Here is a 24,104-nt window from a genome sequence, read left to right on the forward strand (position 1 = left end):
GGTGGTTTAACACGTGGCAGGCTATCATCACCCCACACGTGCTCCCCTCCAAAGACTACATCCTTCTGGGAGACCTCAACTTCCACCTTGAAAAGATCAACGACCGCAACACCGCCACCCTCTTGGACAACCTCGCCAACCTCGGACTTAAACAACTGGTCACTTCCCCCACCCACATCGCAGGTCACACACTCGACCCCATCTTCACCTCCAGCAACCATGTCTCCTTCAGCCACACTACGGATCTCCTCTGGACTGACCACAGCTGCGTTCACTTCACCTACAACAAGCCGAAACCCATCATCCACCTCCAACCAACTCTACAAAGAAACTGGAACAAAATCACCACGGAGCAGATCTCCACATCGCTCCTTCAAACCTCCCCAACCCTCTCTTCTAACGCCAACGAAGCCGCCTCCAACCTCACCCTTTGGTTATCCAACACCGCCGACACCTTAGCACCACTGAAAAAACGTCAACACAAACTTGGCATCAAGAAGGCCTCATGGTTCAACGATGACCTCAAGAAGTCCAAGAAACTGTGCCGCTCCCTTGAAAAGGCCTGGAAAAAAGACCCATCCACCAGCACCAAGGACGCCTTCAAAAGCGCCATCCGTACTCACCACCAACTGATCCGAAAAGCCAAGAAAACAGCATTCAAGGATCGACTTGACAACAACTCCCACAACAGCAAGGAACTTTTCAACATCGTCAAGGAATTTTCCAACCCCTCGGCCAACTCCAACGACATCACCCCCTCTCAAACCCTCTGCGATTCCCTAGCCTCTTTTTTCCACAACAAGATTGCTGACATCCACAACAGCTTTGACAACCAACCCGGAAGCCAACCCACCCTACCAGCAGCTGACCATCTTCCCCCTGTTAACACCCTTAACGCCTGGAACCCAATCTCCACTGAGGACACCATCCGCCTGATGAATTCCATCCACTCTGGATCCCCCACAGACCCATGCCCTCACTACATCTTCAACAAAGCAGACTCCGTCATAGCTCCGCACCTCCGAGACGTCATCAACTGCTCCTTCAACTCCGCTACCTTCCCAGAAGACTGGAAACACGCTGAACTCACCGCCCTTCTGAAAAAACCAACAGCAGACCCCACCGAACTCAAAAACTACTGCCCCATCTCGCTTCTTCCATTCCCGGCCAAAGTCATCGAGAAAGCTGTCAACAACCAGCTCGCCGCCTTCCTCGAAGCCAACAAATCACTCGACCCCTCACAATCTGGCTTCCGAGCCAAACACAGCACTGAGACCGCCCTCATCGCAGCAACAGACGACATTCGAACTCTACTGGACAATGGAGACACAGTCGCCCTCATCCTCCTCGACCTCTCTGCAGCCTTCGACACAGTCTGCCACAGCACCCTTTTACAACGCCTCAGAAACATCGGAATCCAAGGAAAGGCACTGGAATGGATCACCTCGTTCCTCACCGGAAGAACCCAGAGAGTCCGCCTCCCACCATTCAAGTCCGAGGCCTCTGAAATCATCTGCGGCGTACCACAAGGATCCTCACTCAGTCCCACCCTCTTCAACGTATACATGAGCCCCCTCGCGGCCATCGCCCGCCAACACAACCTCAACATCATCTCTTACGCGGATGACACTCAACTGATCCTATCTCTCACCAAGGACCCCAGCACCGCCAAAACTAACCTACACGAAGGAATGAAAGAAGTTGCCGAATGGATGAAACAAAGTCGTCTGAAACTGAACTCAGACAAAACAGAAGTCCTCATCTTAGGTACATCCCCCTCTGCATGGGACGACTCATGGTGGCCGGAAGCCCTCGGAAATGCACCCATCCCAACAGACCACGCACGGAACCTTGGCGTCATCCTGGATTCTTCACTCTCAATGAACAGACAAGTCAGCGCCGTATCCTCTTCCTGCTTTAACATTCTTCGCATGCTCAGAAAAACATTTCGCTGGATCCCCTCCGAAACAAGGAAAACAGTCACCCACGCTCTAGTCACGAGCCGACTGGACTACGGAAACACCCTCTACGCAGGTACCACCGCTAAACTCCAGAAGAAACTACAACGAATCCAAAACGCCTCAGCCAGGCTCATATTAGACATCCCACGCAACGAACACATCTCTGGTCACCTTAAAGACCTCCACTGGCTACCCGTCAATAAGAGGATTACTTTCCGTCTGCTTACCCACGCACACAAATCACTCTACGACATCGGACCAGATTGCCTCAACTCTCGACTGTCCTTCTACACCCCCTCCCGCCAACTTCGCTCTTCCAGCCAAGCCTTCGCCACTGTACCTCGCATCAACAAGACCACCATGGGAGGCAGATCCTTCTCATACCTGGCTGCCAAAACATGGAACTCACTCCCCGCTTACCTTCGCCTCACCCAGAATCACCTAGCGTTCAGAAAGCAGCTTAAAACGTGGATATTTGACAAATAATCCTCCTCCCCTTCCTAAGCGCCTTGAAACCCTCTGGGTATGTAGTGCGCTATATAAATTTTATGACTTGACTTGACTTGACATTTGAACACCAGGACAGATAAACTCTGCCAAAGATGCCTAGCGAATCTGGAATGACATCTTCATCCGAAGGTGGTGGTGCAAGGTGTCTTGCAGCATTAGGGAGAGCCTTGGTTAGATAAGTTTGCCACCACCTAGAACGGGCAATGTCGGCATTTTTGCCAGTCACTCCAGTTCTCGAAAAATCTAAAAATGGTTACGAGACCTGCAGGTCTAGTAACTCAAAAAAATCTACTCAACCTAACTGTAAAACACCTGACCTCTGTCACTAAAATCCGAGCAAATGTGACAAGTTAACAAGATTTAAAGGCATTTTTATTGCTATCTTGTCACATTTGCTCGGCTTTCAGAGACAGAGGTCAAAAGTCAGTATGTCTTCTACTCCGACCTAAAAATAGCTCATCCTAATTACATCTCTCTCTTAAATGCAAGTGGATTTTGCGAGCCCTTCACTTTGCTTGTTCGGTCCTACAGGGCTTTGTAGTGTGAAACAGTCGTACAAACTCACCTCCTATAGGTATTGCTTGGGTATCTATTCTAAGGTACGTAATCTGCGGCTAGAAGTATCTTCTCAGATGAACAGCTTACTTTTTTTCGGTAACGCCTTATCTGATAAAGACTTTAGCAGCAGATTCCTTACTCACACACCCATTGTCCTCACTCTGCAAATGGATTTCCAAAGGACAGGGCTTTCCCCCTTCAGGGCCCTAGTTTTACCCACCAGTGGTCCGTGTTCTTTGTGGCTCTGTGCTCCTAGCGTGGACAGTCACGAAAAGATACTGACCTCCGCGAGCTGGGGTTACACCTAAATAGGCACCATGCACGTCATTTCTGGCACAGCCGACGACACCACATAGAGCCGAACTATGCCACCGACCTGCATGCAGTGGTACTGCTCACGAAAAGTTTCCAGATACAATCTGACCCTGGGGATAATTCTAAGGTAAGGACTCTGCGGCTAGATACAGCCTCTACCCAATAATGCGTTACCAAAGGTAGGTAACTTGTTCTTTAAACCATCATTCTAAGAGATGGCAATAAAATAACAGACTTCATGACTTACCTATTAATTGGCTGAAACAGACAGAACATAGCCGATGTTATCAATCTATGCAAATCTTTTGGTTTGTTACGACTTTTCCTCTGAATAAATGTTCTCTTTTTGCAGCTTATATTCAACCAGAGTCGAGGCCAGGTTGTCTTAACTATTGAGCTGCTGGACACAGAGGAGGAGAATTCAGATGACCCTGTTGAGGCGGAGGTAAGAGCGGCTCTCACGTGAGACTCTCAGTGCAGCTCATGCTGCACAGGACGCTCTTGGAAACCTTGCTCACAGCGGGCCATTCAGGGTGGAAATCTGACTTTTTGGTGTTTTTTATTTATTTTTTTTAGGGACAATTTCTAACTGTAAATACTTAAGAAAATCAGGCTGGGAAAACACAAACACTGAAATGTGCAATTAACTTCCTTCCAGCGATGGTCTCATTGTCCAGTCAAACTTGTTCATAGGCCAAATCGATGTGCATTTTTGTTATCCATGTGGTTTGTTACAATCAAGAAAAAAACTTGTAATATAAAAATAAAAAGTTTTAACGATCTACAGTGAGTATAGTGATTTTTTTCCTTTGTTTCTTTTCTTATTTCTAGGTGTCAGAATTTTTTTTTCATTTCCTTTTCCAGTTTGTTTTCCTCTCCATTGTATCTAAATCAGCTTTCCTTCTTTATCTTCTGTTTACCAGTCTCTCCCCACTGTTTCATCATTCTTTACTTTCTTCATATAATCAGATAATTGCTACTCCCACTTGCCCTTTCAGGCACTCCCATGTACCAACTTCTTCCTCACTCTATCCTTTTCATCCCTTTTAATATGATTGAGTTGGTCAATGTGGCTCTGGTTTTGATATTTTTAACGACTAGATTGATTCTTTTTAGGACCGAATTGTCAAAGCTGAATAGAATAAACTTGAATGTAATGATGAGCCCGTGTATGCCCAAACATCAGCAAAAACTAAAAAAGGATCATGCAACGCCTTTTGAATTGGACGAATAGAGAATCTTCCACCATATTTTTGAGCTTTAAAAGGAATTGTGTTTTTTACTAATGATATGCCCCCTGAACACTAGAACACCACTATCCATTCATTTCCTTTGACTGTGCGCTGTGGGTAGGTACAAACAAGGCAGAAAAGAGAAACTGTGTAACCATTCCAGTAAGACTTGTTTATAAGGAAGTAGGAGAAAAATTCTGGTTTCCTTTTGTAAAAAGTACCAAAACGTTATGTTTGTCCTTTTGATAGGAATTTTGAAAAAAATACATGTTGTCGATATATTTCAAGAACTTTTTTTTTTTAACTGGGAACCCAGTTTTGTGTAGCTGCCACTTTCTCAAAGTTGAAATATGTTGGAACGTGTTTGCTGGGTGTAAAAATCGTTGTGGCAGGATGTTTTTTATGAAAGACTATGCAAACAAGAAAAGTGCCCTTTAATCAATAAAGAAAGTTCTGTCAATGATTTTAGGGACATTGAAAGGCTAGTGTACATGGGCACATTGTTAAAAAGGGCTACCTTTTGTAATGAATGAATGGTATACAAATAACATGTTTCAGTGGCACGGCCTGGACAAATGAAAAAGTTGCATACCGATTGTCTATGTACCAATGATCAGTAATCTTCCAAAGACAAACCATAGGGCTGTGTTTGATGATGGACAACTTTTGAATGCTCACTACAGTCCTTTGCACATAGTCTGTTGCCTTGTCTTTTGCTGCCGACCTTCGCAATTCATCTTAATTAGTTATAGATTTTAAAGAAGTTTTCAGCCTTTTAACATCACACTACTCTATTCTGCCTTTCCTTTTCCCCGTTTGCCTTTCCTGTCTCTGCATTCTTTGTTTTGTCTTATTGTAATTGGTTGGTAGAAGGTAGAGTTTTCCAGGGTGATTCTCAAAGTTAGAATAGTGCTTAGTTAAGGCAGAAGAAAAAACACTTGCACTGCCTTCTGCAGAAAATTAATAAATTATTAACATATAAAATATAAAGTCCTTTTGGCATATTGGTCAAAACATGGTAGTGACGATGGGACCCTGCTTTTCAGCTTTTAAAAAGTGGGTTATAAAGTTATTTGTCTGTTTAAATCCTATAAGAATGACTTTTAAACTATTATGCCTTCACACTCCTCCTTGCTTTGCCTGCTTGACAGAAGTGTAGAATTTACCATTGAATGTTAAATGTCTCTTTGGGGTAAGTAGATGCAATTATCTGGCGGTGCTCTGGCACATAGTGAAGTTCTTGGATTTGCTGCCATTTTGCTATACCTTTTAATTGCTATTAAAATAAATTGTAAGAAAATGTGTATCTGTAAAATGTTTACAGGTTTGCATCTCTACTTTCTTCCTGGCTTCTGAAGGCAGACTGTTGGACTTTTTTTCTGCTAATTGAGATTGGAAAGTGGCCATGAATAGTTTGTAGGGATGCTTATTGCATGTTTTAAATGTTTATTTTCAGTTATTCCAAATGCATAATGGAAGAAGGGGTGGCACATGTTATAATGTTTCTGAATTTATGTACAGACAGATACTATGTCCTCAGCCCCCCCTTCCTTCAGTGTATGGGATTTCCTTCCGTAAATAGGAAAGAGACTTAAGACTTTGCAAAGCAATTTTCAAAACCGAATTCCTATGCATCTTCATAGAGTACATTGATTTTCCTATCTGTTCCAGGCTGAAAGCTTTTGCTTTCCCCACCCCATTTGTGAGCTTAATTAAACTGTATCGGCCAGTTTTCAAAGAATATGGCTGACGTGGTGTTTTCTCTTACATCACCAAAATGGGATGTACTTCTAAAAACTGGGCCCCGTTTCAACCTTTCCCATGAAGCACCTTCAACTCTCTAATTTTGTAAGAGCTTCCAACACTTTTAACAGTAATGACATTTCTTTCAGATTTATGCTTGCAAAACGTTCGTATTGACATGGACAAGAAACATACGAGTAAGAAATCATGTGCACCCATCGGAAATTTTTCCTTATGCAGACCCTTGCCTGGGGTAGAATGAAACTTGAGTCTGAGGGCTTACTGCTCTTGCAGGCCCTCTACCATAGATTCACTGTCTCCATTCAGATTGTCCCCAGTGAGTACCATGCAGGGCTCCTGGAGTATCTTCGAACAAATGAAAGAGTGCTGTGTTGTATATTAACTAAGGAGGGGCTACCTCTGAAACCCACATGCCCACAAGTACTCGAAATTCTACCCCAGGTGGGTTTAGCCACTATACGGTATACCAAAAGGGCTTGGTTGTTGTGTGGGTACCTCAGACGTTTTAGGGCTGGTTGCCAGTCATTTGTTTGCAACGTAACAGGTCGACTAGCGAGTGCATAATGGGGATGAGTGAGTAGAAAGGAACTTGTTCTTCCCTGCTCCAGACAGTCTATTAATGCATGGGAGGAGGAAAACATAGCACCCTGCATTGTTAGGCAGGCAGTGCAATGAACAGCTTGTGATTCAAGGTACCGGAGTACCCCTTCTAGACAGGGGATCTAGTGCTAACTAGCTTAGCAAAAAAATAATCACCCATATGATGTATTACTTGAAAAGTACTGAACTAGTCTGAAACAAGCCAGGCTCATGAGCTGTTTTATAAATTGACAATATTAGCTTATACATTGACTTTGATTAGTTATGTATGCCTCTGAAATGCACAACTAGTGTAGGCATGCAAGCCACCGGAGAATTCCAGCCTAGTTAATGCCCTTCATGTGCCCACTTCTACTCCCTCATGTTGCTAGTTTGCTTAGGCCAACAAACAGAACAGAGTTCCTCTTACTTTGGAAGTCTTCATTGAAGATCACCAATTCATTGTGGGTGGGGATAGTTATTTTCCTACACTGGACCAAAAATATTTGTCTGTAGCAGTGCAGAGTCAGACTCCCTCTACCGCCTGTGTTGTAATATTTTTGTCTAACCAATATTTACACCCTTACTCTACATCCTTTTAAAGGTAGAGTGACTCCTGTTTCCTCTGTAATATAGCATATGTCCTGGTCATTTCAATCCTGTTTAGCCAACGTTTATTTCTATGAATCTATAGCTATTGACATTTCTCCAATAGTTTACTACAAATTTTTAAACGTCCTAAAGTTTGATGTATATCTGCCAAACGCCTTTATATAAGCAGTGTCAGTTCACTTGAGAAGGACCCAAATCTGTACTATGATCAGTAGTTGATTGAGTTGATTCTGTAAATTACCTAAAGTGCAGTGACAGCTGTCCTTATATCTACTTTAGTTAAATGAGGTTTATGTAGACAAGTGGCGAATCACTCTCTTGGGCTTAACCAACATTATTTGGCATTCCTTTATGCTGCAGAACTACCCAAATGCCTCTTTAAATATTAAAGTAAGAAATGTCAAACATTATCCAAACAGCAGACGTGACAGAGTGCACAGTTGAAATTCATCAGTCCTTATGCGTTCCAATGACTAGAATATTACTTTGGCCAAACTATGTATTTGAAAAATAATTCTCTTACTCCGCTTTGTGCTCCAGAAGGATCTTCTGCCACCTGATCTACATTTCCCACCTGTAATATCCCCTTTGGAGGATAAACAAACTTTACCACCTGGTTGTGATACCTTTTCATCAGCTGAAGCTGGTTTTGTTACTGGTCTTTGATTGTTAGTCTTGGACTGTTATGCCACATTTGGAACCATGCAGAGCCATAAAACTGCCCCCGGAAGACAGGCAACTGCAACAATCCAAAGCAGTTTTCTCCCTCCGGGCCATTTTCCCTTGTGTTCATGGCAAAAATGCTGCTCCTTAAAGGCAACTCCCCTGTGCTCTTCAGTAAAAGGCAGAGCTTGGCCCACTCTGTTTTGCTGTGTAAATCAGCAGTGCACAAGTGTTTTAGACCTGCCTAATGTGGGACCCCTTTCTTCTACTCCCATATCAGGATTCCTCCAACTGCATATGTGGAGCAGACCTTTGCATGCTCTTTGGGTGTGATGTGTCTGTTCTACTACTGTGGCAATCTATTAGACTTCAGGGAGGACATGACGTTTGATTCCTACCCACGAATGCATGTATCTCTTGGGCGATCCCTTACTAAATTGAATTGGCATAATATGTTGAACCTTTCTTCCCCTAGTTCCAATGGATCCAAATGTGATTGGCAATTACCATTAATCACTCCTGTCAGTCAGAATAATATGTATTTTGAAGGCTTATAATGGTCTGGTGGGAACGTTTGTTTCAGCAAATAAATTTTTGCTCAGCAGGGTATGGCAGTTTTTCCACCTTTTCCCTTTATTGATCAGCTTACCACCTGCTTGGTTTTTACTGTCTTGATGGTATTTTTTTGCCTTGTAGAAGAACGTCATCATTGGGGCTTCCTGGAAACCCTTTACCACGTATAATTTTCAATCTCATTTGATGTAGATCTGTCACTGAAGACCCCTCTAGTTGAACCTGGAGCATGCAAAGTCTGTCTCTTCGTGCAGACGTTCTTTTAATATATAGTTTACTGCTCCCTCTTGGCTGAGTCGGTATTTGCTGTTCAATGGTATTTGTTCCGTTACCCTTCTTTTTTTATTGGTGTCTTGTACACCTTCTACAGAGCAAATTCGCATATTATCCAATGCTTGTTTGTATGAATCATTGAGCTGCCTTAGTCTTGTCCTGTTGAGTAGCACTCTTTAATGCGTCAAAGAAAGGAACTGAGAAAGTTAAAGTAAACATTCGTTACTGGAGATTTCTGTGCTCTTAACCTTTTACCTAACTTGCTTCACGCAACCTGCCCTCTCCACTCGTCTCAAGTCAGTTCATCCTGGTAGAGTGAGGGGTAAGGCTTACCCACTGGTAAGGTGAGGGCTTTTGCGTGGTTATGGTCGCAGATGCACTTTGTCTTTTTTTTTTTTTTTTTGAGAGAGAAATTTAACCAGTTTTCACATCTTTATTCTCTTCACTGTCTTGGTAAGGATATCCCATATGATGAAGGAAAGGAGTCCCAGGACTGAGTACAGAGCGAGTAAGGTACTGTTATGGTGGGCAGCATTGAGCTTAATCTATGGGCACATTCCTACTGTATCCCTGGAGTGGGCGTCAGGAGGATTTGTTCCTAATCTGTTGAGATTCCACTTGGAAGGGACGAGAAACACAACTGTTTTTTTCTTATAAGGTCATGATTTGATACAAGGTGAGGGTATTAAATACATAAGTGGCAAGAGCAAACTTTGGATGGTTTTATATTTGGAACAAGAGGTGTAAATGCTGATGTTGGAAAATGTCCCTCTGATCTCAAACAGACGTTCCCCATCCACCAATTTCAAATGGGTATTGTGTAGAGCCTGGCAATAATCTGCTGGGTCCAAGGCAGACTTAATTTTTGGGTTGGATATTGACCCCTCTGGTAACCACCTTTTGCTCTGTGCGTGATTTCAGCGCTGGTCTGACTACGTGGAGCGATATGGAAACTCTGATTCGACCTCCCCTGAACTACGGGAACATCTAGCCCAGAAGCCAGTGTTTTTGCCCAGGTGAGTTATTTGTTTACATCCCATTTAAGAAGGGATGAATCAAGTCGGGTACTGTAACGTTCTATGCATAAAGGGCGGGCAAAGGACAAAAGACTTTAAAATTGTGATTTTTAAAAAAAAAATTATAATCGGGTGTAAAAACTTTGGCCATCTGATCTACAAGAACTTTTTGTTCACTCACCAGTATTCTAGTGGAAGCTAATGAAATGTCCAGAAACTTACAAAACGAGCTGTGTGCGCGCGCATACTCACTAAGCAGAGTTTTACAGAACATGCATCAAATATTGTTTAGATATTATGGAATCTCATAACATTTTCCCCCAAGCTACATATCCAGAATTTTTTACATGTGATAACAATCCTACCAGCCTTTCTCAGAAATGGTCCTGAGCCCTGCACACACACATGAAAGTGGGTACTAAAATTTATGTAGCTGAAAGTCTGTGCTGCATAAAAAATCACTTTGCAATATCTATTCTGAAATCTGCATTCTATGTATGAGCTTGGCATTGTGATAGGTTCAAGTGAGTTTTTGAAGAATGTAATGAAGATCCTGAAAATAAACTGGAAGCCCAAAACCTGTTGGCCTCCACTTCACAATATTTTTCAGCCTTTGGATCCAAAATATATTTTTCTTATTTTCCTCACCCTGAGGAAATTTAACATTTATACTTCAAAGCTTTAATGTGCAGCTGAGCTTACATTGGTATTAAAATGACATTTTGACGATCCTGTGATATATTGATATTTGTTATAACCTCATTTCGACCTTGGCTCCTCCATAACGGAAAACCCCTTTCAAGTTCTGCTCACATTCCTTTAATAAGATAACAAACTGACTCGATCCAGCGCTTGTAAGGCCTTTGTTATAAACTGTGAAGTCCCAATAGGTTGTCATGCTTGCAAAAATAAAAGAAGTAGCCCAGGATATCGCCTGTATCTGTGAATGATGCAGATATGCAATATGTCAGTACTGCAGTATACTAGAGTATTAGTAAATTCATACAGCTAAAGAAAAAGTCTCACTAATTATACATAAGCTTTTTTGTAATTCACGTTAAAAGGTTTCAACAGGATGAAAATAATAAAACTTATATTGACACCCAGCTTTTCGAATGACGTTCCCACATTGTCCTGGAGTTATCTTTCAACTTATTTGAATGTGGTACACTCTGATAAGTCTCTATAATAGATAAGGCAGCCTACCTTTTCTAGTGAATATCGATGGCATACATCTTAACAGTGGCAGGGAAGTATATTGTTACAGGATTATTCCATCTAAGAAGGCATGATCCACAGAGATGCTATTAAAAAGAGATTGCATAGGGTAGACTGACATAGGAACCCCATGCTCTCATTGGTTTTTTCACTTTCTTTGCTAGAACCAACAAGTGTTGGCTTACAGCCCTCTCCTTGGATAAAAATGCTTAGCTGCACTAAGGGGAAATCCAATAGTAAATTATTTCATTATGAAATATATATATATATATATATATATATATGTTCACTGATTCTGAATTCAGCTGTGTTAGCTCTACTTCAAATGTAAAGTTAAATATTAGATATTTAGGCCAGGATAATCTGAAGTTTTGCATCCCTCTCTTTTCAAATAGGCTAAGGCTCTGCATTGATGCTAAAGTACATCATATTTTTGCATCAATGCCGAACCATAGCCTGCCTCTTTTTAGCCATAGGGTAATCCTACAATTGCTTTTCTCTATTGCTACCAGTGGGCATTAAACCCCATCCCCATTTCTTGAGTGCACTAGTGAGTATACTCCGTGCATTTTTCCTTATTTTTTAGGACAACAGTTTGTAAGATTTAAAAGCTAATGTTACAGTCACTATAGAAAGGCAATTTTATGATGGATGTTGAAGATGCTTTCTTTGAACTCTCTGGCCACAGGTCAGTACCTGGTAGAAAGTATCAAAGGTACCCAGGGCACTGTTACCAGTGAAGGTATCTAAGGGCTGCAGCACTTATTGTGCCACCCTTGGAGGGCTAGTACCTTTACACTCGCACACTGCCATTGCAGGCTGCATGTTTTGGTGCAGAACAAATTGAAGAGTCGACATTGCACACATCCCTGCGTGCCATGCCTACAACCCACTGCCCTGGCATAGGTCATCCACCCCTATAGCTGGTTGCACCATACCAGTGGTGAGGGTACAGGGGCATGATCCCTGTACCCCTACTGTGTCTAAGCGAATTCTTAGAAATTGTAAGTGTAGTAATGCCATTAAGATTATATGGTTGCTGGGAGTTTTTCATTACGAACTCCACAGCACCATAATGGCCTTACTGAAAACTGGGAAGTTTGGTATCAAACTTCTCAGCACATTAAACCCACACTGATGCCAGTGTGGGATTTAATAAAAAGGCACTCAGAGGGCATCTTAGAGATGCTCCCTGAAAAACTACCAGCCTCTGGTGAATTCACTGACTGGTACACACCACCCTGCCACCACAAGACATGTTTCTGGACACTTGAGGTTGGGGCTTTCGCTCCCTGAGCCCAGAAACATAGCCTTTCTTGGGCGTAGGTGTTCACACCTTCCCCCAGGCCAGGAAGAGTCATCCGTGGCAGGGGAGTTTCAAAGGCCTTGCGGCCTTTGTAATGCGACCCCCAAACTCTCCTGCTATCAGGAGCAGGCCCCCTTTCTGATTTCTCTTCTTTTCAGAAGTAAGACACGTGGGAAACATTAGCCAGCCCAGAACGTGTGCCAACCCCTGTCAAGCCCACCCCTCAGGTGGGGGAGGCGAGGTGACGCCCACTCTTCCGTGCCCGTCATCTTGCAGACTGCAGGCACTCACCAATCAGGATTAGGGATTGTGCTCACTCCCCCACCTGGGGTGAGCACACCAAGAGTGTAGTCACCCTAAGGTCACTAGCTACTGACCTTGAGGTGCTAAAACGCCTCCTAAATACAGTATTTAGGGGGGCAACCCTGAACCAAGAAGTCAGACAAGAAGAAAAGGACAAACAGCCGTGCCAAAGCTAAAGAAGATGAGGATACCCACTGACTTGGCCCCAGCCCCACCGGCCTGTCCCCAGCAACCTCAAGAAACCTGAGGACCTGCCCTGCCTTCCAAAGAAAAGACTTTGTCTCCCGTGAACACCGGATTTGTTCAACAACAGACTCCAAGTCCACGAGTCTGCACCAGACGCCCACAGCCAGTGGTCGAGTGGCCCAGCAGGAGGGGGTCTGCCTGGTGATCCTGACCCGAGATCCAGTGATCCCTGATCCGCCTCCAGCCGACGCCTGCGGCCTCAGTCCAAAAAGCCTCCTCCCCCCGACTGACGACAAACCAGCACCCTAGTGCCGCTGAGGGTGCACTTTCTGTGCTATCTTGACCCCCCCCATTTGCCCTGAGCTTAAGTCCAGGAGCTTTGCTCCCACAACTTCATGGCCTGCTCGTAAGCAGCCATCCACCGGAGGCCCCATATCCCCCATCGGATAACATTAGACCTCAGCACTCTGCACCAGGTCGCCCTAGTGCCGCTGAGGGTGTTTCAGGTGTGCATCCTTGACCCTGGGGAAAGCCTGTTTCTAATTCCAGAATACCAACTCCCACAAACTTGTACTTACCTTTAACTTACATTTTCATCCATATGAAAATAGTGTAGTGTTGGTTTCTACGAAACACTGTAAAACTGAAAATGTACAAAAACTGATTTACTTAACCTTTTCTTTAGGAAATGTCCCAGTTTGAGATTTAGGCATATCACACTGAGTAGAAAACGTAACTTAAAAAGCAAGCTGAAAAGTAAACTGCAAAGTAATCTGTAAAGTAACTTAAAAGTAATTTCAAAACATTGACTTACCTGTAATTCAATCAACTGAATTTGAACCTGCATTTAACTGTTAAACATTGAATGAGATTTTCCAAAGCATTTATTTTACTTGCCTGCACCAGGCTTGGCTTGGTTCTAGAAATAAAATAACAAAATAATATTTTTGGTACAAACAAATTGGTCTGAGTTCAGTCTTTGAGAGTGTGACATCATTTGCTGCCTGAGTGCGTACAACAAATGCTTATGAATACCTTCTGATGAAGCCTTACTGCTCGCCCAAACTACCACAAATAGAGAGTAAGGTGCTATCTACTTTTACCTCTACCTACCTTTGGAGTTCCACTGGACTCTGTGCACACTATACCTCATTTTGCTTTAGTATATACAGAGCCAGCTTCCTACAGAGGGAAATACCCTGCTCCCTTATGTGGCACTTCCCTGTAGGTGAAAAGCAGGCATGGTAGTAAGACATCCCATCTCCTGAGTTTTTCAGAGAGTGCACCAATCGTACCTTTCATGCTCTTGTTGAATCTATCATGTAGACCATTTGTTTGTGGGTGATATGGGATAGTGAACTTATAGGTTCGAGGCATGTGGGCTGCTAAATTCATATCTAGTGCATAGATCGTCGCCTAGTGTTGGGTCCGGATGATTGCACATTGTTGTCCTGGAAGAGTCTTCGAAGTATCACGAGATAGGTGGCTCCTCCCCTGGACTACAGTGCGCATGGGCATCGACTCCATCCCCAGATTGTTTTTTTCCGCCATTGGGTTCGGATGTGGTTTCGACGTCTCCGTGTCGGAACCGAGTATATTTGTTCTTAAGGCCAATAGGCCTTCGTTACCTGCGTCGATATTGTTTGCGTACGGTCTCGAGCATCTTCTGGCTCTCTGGGTCGGACCTCTGCGGAGTCGAGGAACTCTTCGGACATCGAGGCCCTCTCGTCGCAGCAAGACCCCGACGTACTGAACATGGAGCGGAGCCCGTTCAAGTTCTGCCCCGTCTGTGGATCTAAATATCCACATATCGACGTGCATCCGGTCTGTAATAAATGCCTCTCGCCGGACCACAACGAGGAAAACTGCATGGCCTGCTCTAAGTTCAGGTCAAAGAAGACGCTCAAGCATCGGCGCGCGGCGCGCCTCGAGGCCCAGCGAGCGACTCCGGCACCCGACAACATATTCGACGACCCCGCAGAAGACGGCGGAAGCCATCATCTTCAGATTTCACGAAGAACACGTCGGAGGCAGGCCCAAGACCTTGAATACGTCGAGGAGGTAGGGGACGGCGAAGAAGTTTATGGGGCCGCGGAAGATTGTCATGTATTCCTATAGGTTCTGAATCAATCCCCCTATTCCTGACCCTATTCTGGTTAAACTAACTATCAAGTTAACTAACAGTCAGCCCATGAGGCAAGAAAAGCCCCCATGATGCAGATACCGTTATCTGACGCAGTCACACTACGGCACAGGAACGTGTTATCTGATTAGGTCATAACGCTTGAGATCTAATTAGACAAGCGACATTCCTCCAGCCCCTGATAAGGCATACGACGTTCTCATAACAAATCAAACCTATGACAACCTGGAAAATCCGTGCGGCCATTGTTTTGATTTCACAGAGAACTTCAGTAAAAGAATGTGCTAACGAGCAAGTCGTATGACATCTTTATTGACGTATCTATGTCCATCCTTACGTCAATCTCGGCACCTTTAAGGTATAAATATTGCCGATCTTGCCCTATGCAAACACACGCGTGGTGACGAGACGGAGCAGCCATACTTGCCGAAGCCCAGAAGCAGAGCAGACCCCGCTGGCAGCAGCCCCGCCTTCCTGACGCGCTGAGAGACGCGCTGCTATCTCCTACCGAGAGACCCAGCACCGGCGCTTTCGGGCAGCCCTCGCAGGCAGCCTGGAATATCGAGACCAGAGAAAGAGATACCATTCCTCATTCATCCTAACTTCCAGGTACAGAACTGAATAACCCCTCACAGAGAATTCTTTAGTTATTCACTTGGCAAAAACAAACTTAACTTAAACTGTAACTTTCTATTCCCGCCCACGCATTAGACTTAGGTCAGGTACACGGGGTAGGCGTATTTAGAAACACCAGTTGAGTACGTTTAGTCAAATGTATATGTGTATGTAAATATATTTTAATCATTTTAAACATCATATGGCTCAGAAACCATATCAATGTTTTTACAGTATTACTTTATACTATTGCTTTTAATGTATGCACTTTACTTAACTATAAGTATTGCAATAATATCGATCCATTTCTCTTGTACGAGAAAAGAGACTGATCAATAAATAACACCTTTTTATTGAACACGCCCGTCTCTTCCTTTTCTCTACAATCTGATGAGACTAAGAATGCACGTACTGACTGAGTAAAATAATTGCCTTGTGCTCACACGACTCTGGAGATACACTCTTGATTAGGGGAGAGCAAAGTTGTCATGTTCTATGGTTGTCAGAAACTAAATCCCTTCTTGTCTAATCAGGGGAGTTAATTCTTTCCTGAACATTCGAGAAAGTTTCTAGCGAACTCTGAGCTACGCTGGCAAACCCAAAACTTAAGTCTAGTATCGACAGTAGTAGACCTAGTTAATGTCTGGCCTAGGCCTTTACTGCTGTAGGTATTATTCCAATGCGCAGAGCCTATTGGGAAGATAGGAACTACACTACATGGCGCCCAACGCGTTTGGAAAGGGCGATAAAACTAACGTAAGACATTTAGAGTAACTCAGTCGTGCTTTCTCACTCAGACCCCTTTTCCCAAATACTCCAAAGACGTCTGGAGTGGGTGAAAGGTAATATCCTCCAAAACCTCGCAGGAGGGAACTCCTATGTAAGGTTCTTGGTTTAGTCAACGTTGAAGGATACACTGTTCCACAATATTGTGCATCTAATCTTTGTTCCATTAGAAACCTGATCTGCAAACAAAAAGAATAACCTTTCTAACAGTAAAATGTCAGAAAGTGATGACGAAAGAGAGGCAGTTAGATTAGCAGCTGAAATAGCAGCAGCAGATACTGCACTAAAGGATGCAGACGCGGATATAATACTCATTCCGGTCAGCAAAAGGAAATCTATAACCTTAAAACTTATAGAAAATGGACTGACACCTAGAGGTGGCACAGTCATATTCGTAATTGAGGCACACGAATATCGGCAGACAGAGGTATACTATACATGGATACATTTTCCAGCAGCAAATGCTGTAACAAAGTACTTCCACTATTACAAAATAGAGGTTCCACCCGACATTTACACTCCTTTCGAGGAGGTGGCAGTACCACTCAAATTCCAAGAGCATTTGCTCTTATTTGATGGCGCCCTAATACATAATAATCACATCACCAGGCTCGGTCCTTTAGGTAGACCAGGAGCAACGTGGCCGGTCTTAGCCGGATACACACCACACCCAGACATCGAAGGAATGTCTACAGGAGAGCTGTTAATACAGCTAAAACAATTACTAAAAATTCATAGACAATTAGTCCAGTATGTAATGCGGACTTCAACAATTCAGCCAGCGATTAAACTTCCACAGCTGACCCCTCACCAGGGGAACACAAATAAAATCACACCACAGAACATCCAATCCTGCCTAGGTAAAGTTCCGGCTAAACGGGAACAAATACCATTCTGGTTGGCACAGAAAATCACCCAAATAGAGGCGGTGTTTCCTGACACCACCCCGCTAGAAAAACACAGGATTCTGACTATATGTCTCCCAATGGGAATCGCACCACACATAGAGGACTGTGACACTTGGGGTACAGTCTTTGCTTCAATCTACACAAAAACGCACGGTGTTCCATCCATTTCGGTAATACCAGATGTGCTAAAACAAATTCAAGATGAATACGGTCCAGAACCAGCTTTAACTCTTGGTATGAAATTACTGAAAGACTTCAAGCAGGTCTCGGCTATATTATTAGCCAATATAAAAGGTGAAGCAGCAAACGTGGCGATCCGCCAGAGGTTAAAAGAGACAGATATAGCAGACCAACCAGCTGAAATTGCCAGAATCATAGAAAAATCTTATGAAGAACTAGGTAGAGATAGTTTAGGTGGAATACCAGTAAAACCGCAACTGACTGAAAGTCCAGAAAAAATATTTTTTAATAATAATTCACCAAAAAAGAACTGGGATGGAAACAAACAATCCAATCCAAAAGAAAAGAAATTCCAGTCCCGAGGAAGGTCTCCTAGGCGAAGGGAAAAATCTCCGAACCAGAGACACAGGTCACCCCAGAGTGACCCCTCTGGGAAAAGATACAACCTTAGAAATAGGGATAATATTAAAAAACCTGATAGATATCAAGACATTGATACACGTCCCTCTCAATCTTTTCAGACTTCCTCGCAGAAATCGGAAAGATGAGGACGATCAGAACAAAGAGAAGAGCACGCCAAGTCCAAAGACAAGGAACCTGCTCAACAAAAAAAGAAATTACAATTTCCAAAAAAGAAGGTAGCCAGTATCAAGGTAGTTAACAATGCCGAGAATACTGAGGACACAACTGAAAAACGGAGAGTGGGCTCAGACAATGCTAGACAGCGCAGCAGAAGTGAGCATAGCTCGCAAAGTCCTTATGAATCATCTGGAGACAGTGGACACGAATGAATATCTTCAAGTGGAAACTGCAGACACCAGAGTTAGCAAACCCCACAAGATATACGAGATAACATTACGTATAGAGGGAGATAAGACTAGGAAAATAAGGGGACTATTTTGGGATAACCTTTCCAAGGGTTATGACATCCTTCTAGCTGAAAAAGACTGGCCACCAGAGTTTGTCAGGGAGTGCCCTCATGGCGAAGAAGTAATTATGCCTGCCTTCTCGAATCAAATCCCGATTCATAAAAAATACACACTTGCTAGAAAGTGGGCAGTGGCCTTAGCACCTGCTTTATATAAAAATCATGTAGGATGGGATGAGGATTCTCCTCCTCACAAAATCCAGTTAAAATCACAACCTACTGCACAAAGGCAGTACCCAATTAAGCAAGAAGCTAAAAAACAGGTAAATGAAATACTAGATCAGCTAGAATACCAGGGGGTGATTGAAACTTGCACCTCACAAATGAACAATCCTTTGTTTCCGGTCTCCAAACCAGACAATTCATATCGTCTAGTTTTGGATTACCGACACCTTAACACATGTTGCAAAACCTTTGCAGTGCAAAACTCACACAGTGCTGCACTAATGAATAACATAGTGCGCAAAAAATACAAAACAACCTTGGACATCTCCAATGGATTCTTTTGTCAAAACATAGCACCAGAGAGCAGATATTTAACTGCATTCTCAGTAAATGGCACTCAAAAGCAATTCTGTCGGTTAGCCCAGGGGTACAAGAACAGCCCGGGGGTATTCTCAGCGAGAGTAACAGAATTACTACAACTATATGATGATGAAGCATTATCTTATGTCGATGACATTTACTTAACAGACGATGACTTGGATACTCACTTGAAAAGAGTGAACACCATAATACTTGGGTTCGCAGCAGAGGGTTACAAATTCAACTTTAAAAAATCCAGAATTGCCCATCTGACAGTCCTATTCTTAGGATATGAGTTATCAAGTGAAGGCAAAAGCCTGGCTGACAATTTCCTAGAGAAATGTGCCGTAATCCAAGCTCCTAAAACACTAAAAAACCTACAGTCAATTCTAGGCTTCCTAAATTTCGGAAGAACATACATTGCAAATTACGCAGAAAGGGTCAAACCCCTTTATGATCTAATTAAACCAGACTTTAAAAGATCCAATTGGACTCAAACACACACAGAAATTTTGAGATCCTTACAAACAGACATGCTAATTAAAACAAAATTAGAAACACGTGATAACACACGCAATCTTGTGATTCGAGTCATCCCAGGGAGATGCGGATTCACATACCTGACCTCTAATGAGGGAGAAAAGGTACCAATTGCATTCAAATCACACTTGTACACAGAAGCTGAACAGAAATTCAGTAATACAGAAAAAATCATTCGTGCAGTTCAAACCGCAATAGCTAGAGAAAAAGAGATAGCTGACGGTAGACATATCACAGTCAGAACAGCAGAATCAGCCTTTGAGGCACTAACAACACCGTGTAATTTACCAACAACAACATTGAATCCGGAATGGATACAATGGGTGAATTCAATCACAACGGACAAAGTATACTACTACTTTGATCCAGAACTAGAAGAATTAAAAAATCTAAAATATGAAAAGACGTATCCTCTGCCAACCGACATTCTGCCTCTACGACATTACGCCTGTGTAATCTATACAGACGGACATGCTCAACCCTCCGTTTGGGGAGAACATGCATACAACCCCCCATGTGAGATTACAAAAGAAGTGTGGCGCGGAGGTAAACTAAGACCTCTATTAACAAAATCACACTCAGTAGAAACTAATTCAGAACTACAAACTGAAATAATAGCATTGAAAATGGCGCTAGATAATGCGGATCGCGAATTCCCGACACTATAGTGTCAGATTCATATTACTGCGTCAAAGCATATAACAAGGATTTGCAGACATGGATTCAGAACGGTTACAAAGATGACACAGATGCACCAATAAAGCAGAAATTGCTCTGGGAACAAATAGCTCTTTTACAAAAAGAACTACCAAAGACTCACGTGACACACTCACTGAGTCATCAGCGTGATGGCGTTCACGTTGTAGGGAATTCATTGGCTGAAACAGCCGCAGCGGCAGCCACTAAATCGGCTCCCGTAGATCGAAAAAAGCGTACATTAAAATACATTGACGGTGAAACAGTGCTGGCGGTGAAAACGTCATCAAAAGGCGACTGCTCAGCGTTACCGATCAACTATCCACTCAATTATACATACATAATCGATGCAAACTCCGTCCCTTTTGCTCGAATCCCTGGAGTGGGGGATAGAGTGATTCCAAACATGGACAGGAGAAGCTTGTTAATCGCAGACGCACATATGGGCGAGGGTCTCAGACACCTCAAACTGAAAGATTCTCTGGAAGAATTACAATCACGGTACTGGTGGCCAGGCATGAGCCTGCATTACACCATGTTTGTAAAAAAACTGCCCAAACTGCAACAGAGATCGCAGTGGGGAGAGAAACAGTTTAATACCTCGTCGTATCAAGGCAGATAATATGACCAATAAAAAGCAGGGCTTGCGATTAACATATAAAGGCTAGTTTCCACTTATAATGTAGATCACCAGCACTCGGCTGACGTCCGGACTGTTATACAAAGATTTGCGAGTCTAAATGGCATATACGCTAAGAGCATGCTACGTTCGACCATTGTTTTCACTCAAGCCCACCAGCCTGGGGGGAAACATGGCCGAATGAGCACAGTCCAGCGGGAATCTTCTCACTTCCTTCCTGAGGGTACGGGATGGTGTAAAGAAAAAACCAAGGCAGAAAGCAATCTATAATGGAAAGGATATTAGGTTCGGGAGCTGGGTGGGTCAAACATCTAATAAGTGTCCAACGTAGTCTAAATAACTTGCCAAGAAATTCTCTGAAGGGATTCAGTCCGTACAAATTATTATTTGGAACTAGAATGATTATCTCTGACCTCGACAGTCAGACTTCAGTGGTTAAAGAAAAAAGCTTTGATGTCAAAGACCGTTTGGCTATTTTGCAGGACTTAAACAAAACAAGAAAAGACCTGAGCAACATACAGTTGAAACAGCAGCCAACAACCACTGAAGAATCACCACCTGTCCCAGCAAGACCTGTCTGGATTCCAAAAGTCGGGGATCTAGTCAGGGAGAAGATCGCGGTAAAGAAGGAATTTGGGCCTTCTTACAGAAAAGCAGTTCCTGTCTTGTCTGTCAACGGGATAAGATCAGTTGTACTACCGCCACTTGCTGGTAAAAAGGTGAACCGAGTTGTATCCATCGACCTGGTAAAACCACAACATGTGGCCGATAACAAACAGTAGGCCAAGTGGACTCCCAATAAGTAGCAGAACACCAAGGTTTGCTACCAGTACAGAGGTCCTAACAAAGAGGCTCATCACATTTGAAACGCCTACAGAAGAACAACAAGGACTATGCAACGATGCAATAGAACTCAGACCTCTGAAAACCCAAATAAAAACATTTAGCAGAGACACACCAATCTATAATGAAGTACCAAGTGAGAATGCAAGAAACAAAAATCCTGAAGCAATTGGAACAATTGACAGAACTGCATCCGGCTACTTCATCAACTTCGATGATTCCTCTGAAAGCCTCAGTGAATCAAAGACACAGCCATCATCAAAATCCTTTAAAGACAAAGCTAAGGAACTTTTGAACCAACTGAAAGAAACATATCTGATTTCTCCATGGATTGAATTTTGGGTGGGTTTTGGTGCATTTATCCTCATACTTTGGCTCATCATGGTATTAACTTTGGGACGCTTCATTGAGGGAAAATATGCTAAAATGGACACAGCAAGTCAGAACATCAACTTGGTCCTCAAACCACACACATCTTCACACGTCGAGAAAAGAGAACTTTCTTCAGCCAACTTCACAGCCAATCCTATACCTGGTGGGGTAGCCTGGGACAACACTGACTATGAAATTTATGGTCCGGTCGAGATCCTGAAATATCCACACCAAATCAAGATCTCCTTGAGTGACTTTGCAAAACCAAACTCATTTGCTGATGATTGGGACTTCGAAAGCATTAATAACATGATGTCTGACTTAGTAATGTCTGCTAAATTTACAAAACATGATTATTTGCAAGGTTCTACAAATTATGATAGTATGTATTGCTATAACCACTATGGTAACCATTTTTTACATAAATCTGCACAACCTAGAAATGTTTTAAACTATAATCAATGGGAACATTGTGCAACACCTCCAAAAGGGAGCTCAAGAACCGTTTACGACAAATATTCATATTTTTCAGGTTTTAACACAAGTAATGCTGAAACATTTTATTTTAAATTGTCAAACAAGACAGGGATGAAAACCATGATAACCAACACAAAGTTGATATATTCAGATTCATTCTTCGAAGAAATGAATACTTTAGGATTTAATTATTGGGACAAAAATGTTGATTTGACAAGTGTTTGGGGTACAAAAGAATGGCAAGTACAGGGTTTAGAAGCTTTGTTTAGAGCTTGCATGATCCCAGAACAAATGATATTTTTAAATGACACTGTTCAACAAACCACCTGTCTTGGCCTAGCCAAAATCAAAGATTTAAATAAACCGTCTATTCCAAAGCCAACAATGTTTAGCAATAGCTCTGATACGGATGAAGAGATAGACGTAAACCATATATTAAACCAAAACAGAACACATCCTAATTGGAAACAATGGTTGATCTGGCCCACAGATACAAATAACTGTCAAGACAGATTCCTGAATAAAACACAGGGGTTCAAAATGACCAGGCCAGACCCTAGATATCCCCAAAGACATCACCCAGGGATAACAACCACCTACAGTGTGGGCAAATTATGCCTTCAGTGGCTACAAACTTCCACACTGCCTGAAATTAAGCAACACCTAACTTTACTTACTGATGGTGCTGACTTGCGTGATTTCATAATGGGACCACGCAAACAGCGTCAAAAGCGTTTCATAGCAGCCTCTGTATATGCAGCATACAATGAGGCCTGGAAGGTTAATCAAATTGAAACAGCAGAGAGAATACGGGAAATTGACCGTATTAATTTGGAAAAATCACTTTCTGTAGTGGACAATGGGTTAATGACTCTGTCCTCCAGAATTTTTTCATTGGACAGCATTGTGTCTTCAGCAATCGATATATTATCGCAAGACTTACTGTTATTACAACATGGTCAGTCACAATTGCGTTCTATTGTACAGCTTGGCTGGACGTTACAAAATCTGCGTTCAGGCTATGTGCCTTGGCGTTTAATCAACACAACGTCACTATTCCAAATCTTTAACCTTACTGATAGACAAATCGGTATGGCGCAAAAGGGTGCTGATTATACAATCTTGAGCATTGAAAAACTAGAAAGATTACCAATGACAATGTCAGAACGACCTGTCAGTGAATGGATAATCCACGGAATCATAAATATTCCAATCTCAACCTTCAGGTTTCAATACTGCCAAAAATATATACAGGCTGGCATGTACGAGAAATTGGGGAAGGGGTACCTTAAAACAACTTGGAACCTGCCCTATTCACATGCATGTGTCAGTAATAAAGGACAGAAAGTGTTTCTTAGTGGCAACAATTGTGCTATGTCACT

At 42.8% G+C, this 24,104-nt stretch overlaps 1 protein-coding gene across 5 annotated transcripts in view; it reads left to right on the forward strand.

Moving 5' to 3' along the window:
- The window catches only part of SIN3A (SIN3 transcription regulator family member A), an 865,613-nt gene that overhangs the window by 777,439 nt on the left and 64,070 nt on the right, over positions 1–24,104 (forward strand). For all 5 annotated transcript variants that reach the window (XM_078685093.1, XM_078685092.1, XM_078685095.1 and 2 more), the window contains 2 exons: positions 3,697–3,789; positions 9,962–10,056. In XM_078685093.1, coding sequence (XP_078541219.1) covers positions 3,697–3,789; positions 9,962–10,056 — 188 coding nt within the window. The remainder of the gene's footprint in view (positions 1–3,696; positions 3,790–9,961; positions 10,057–24,104) is intronic.

This window comes from Lissotriton helveticus, chromosome 3_2, assembly GCF_964261635.1.
Source record: "Lissotriton helveticus chromosome 3_2, aLisHel1.1, whole genome shotgun sequence".
NCBI classification, from domain to species: domain Eukaryota; kingdom Metazoa; phylum Chordata; class Amphibia; order Caudata; family Salamandridae; genus Lissotriton; species Lissotriton helveticus.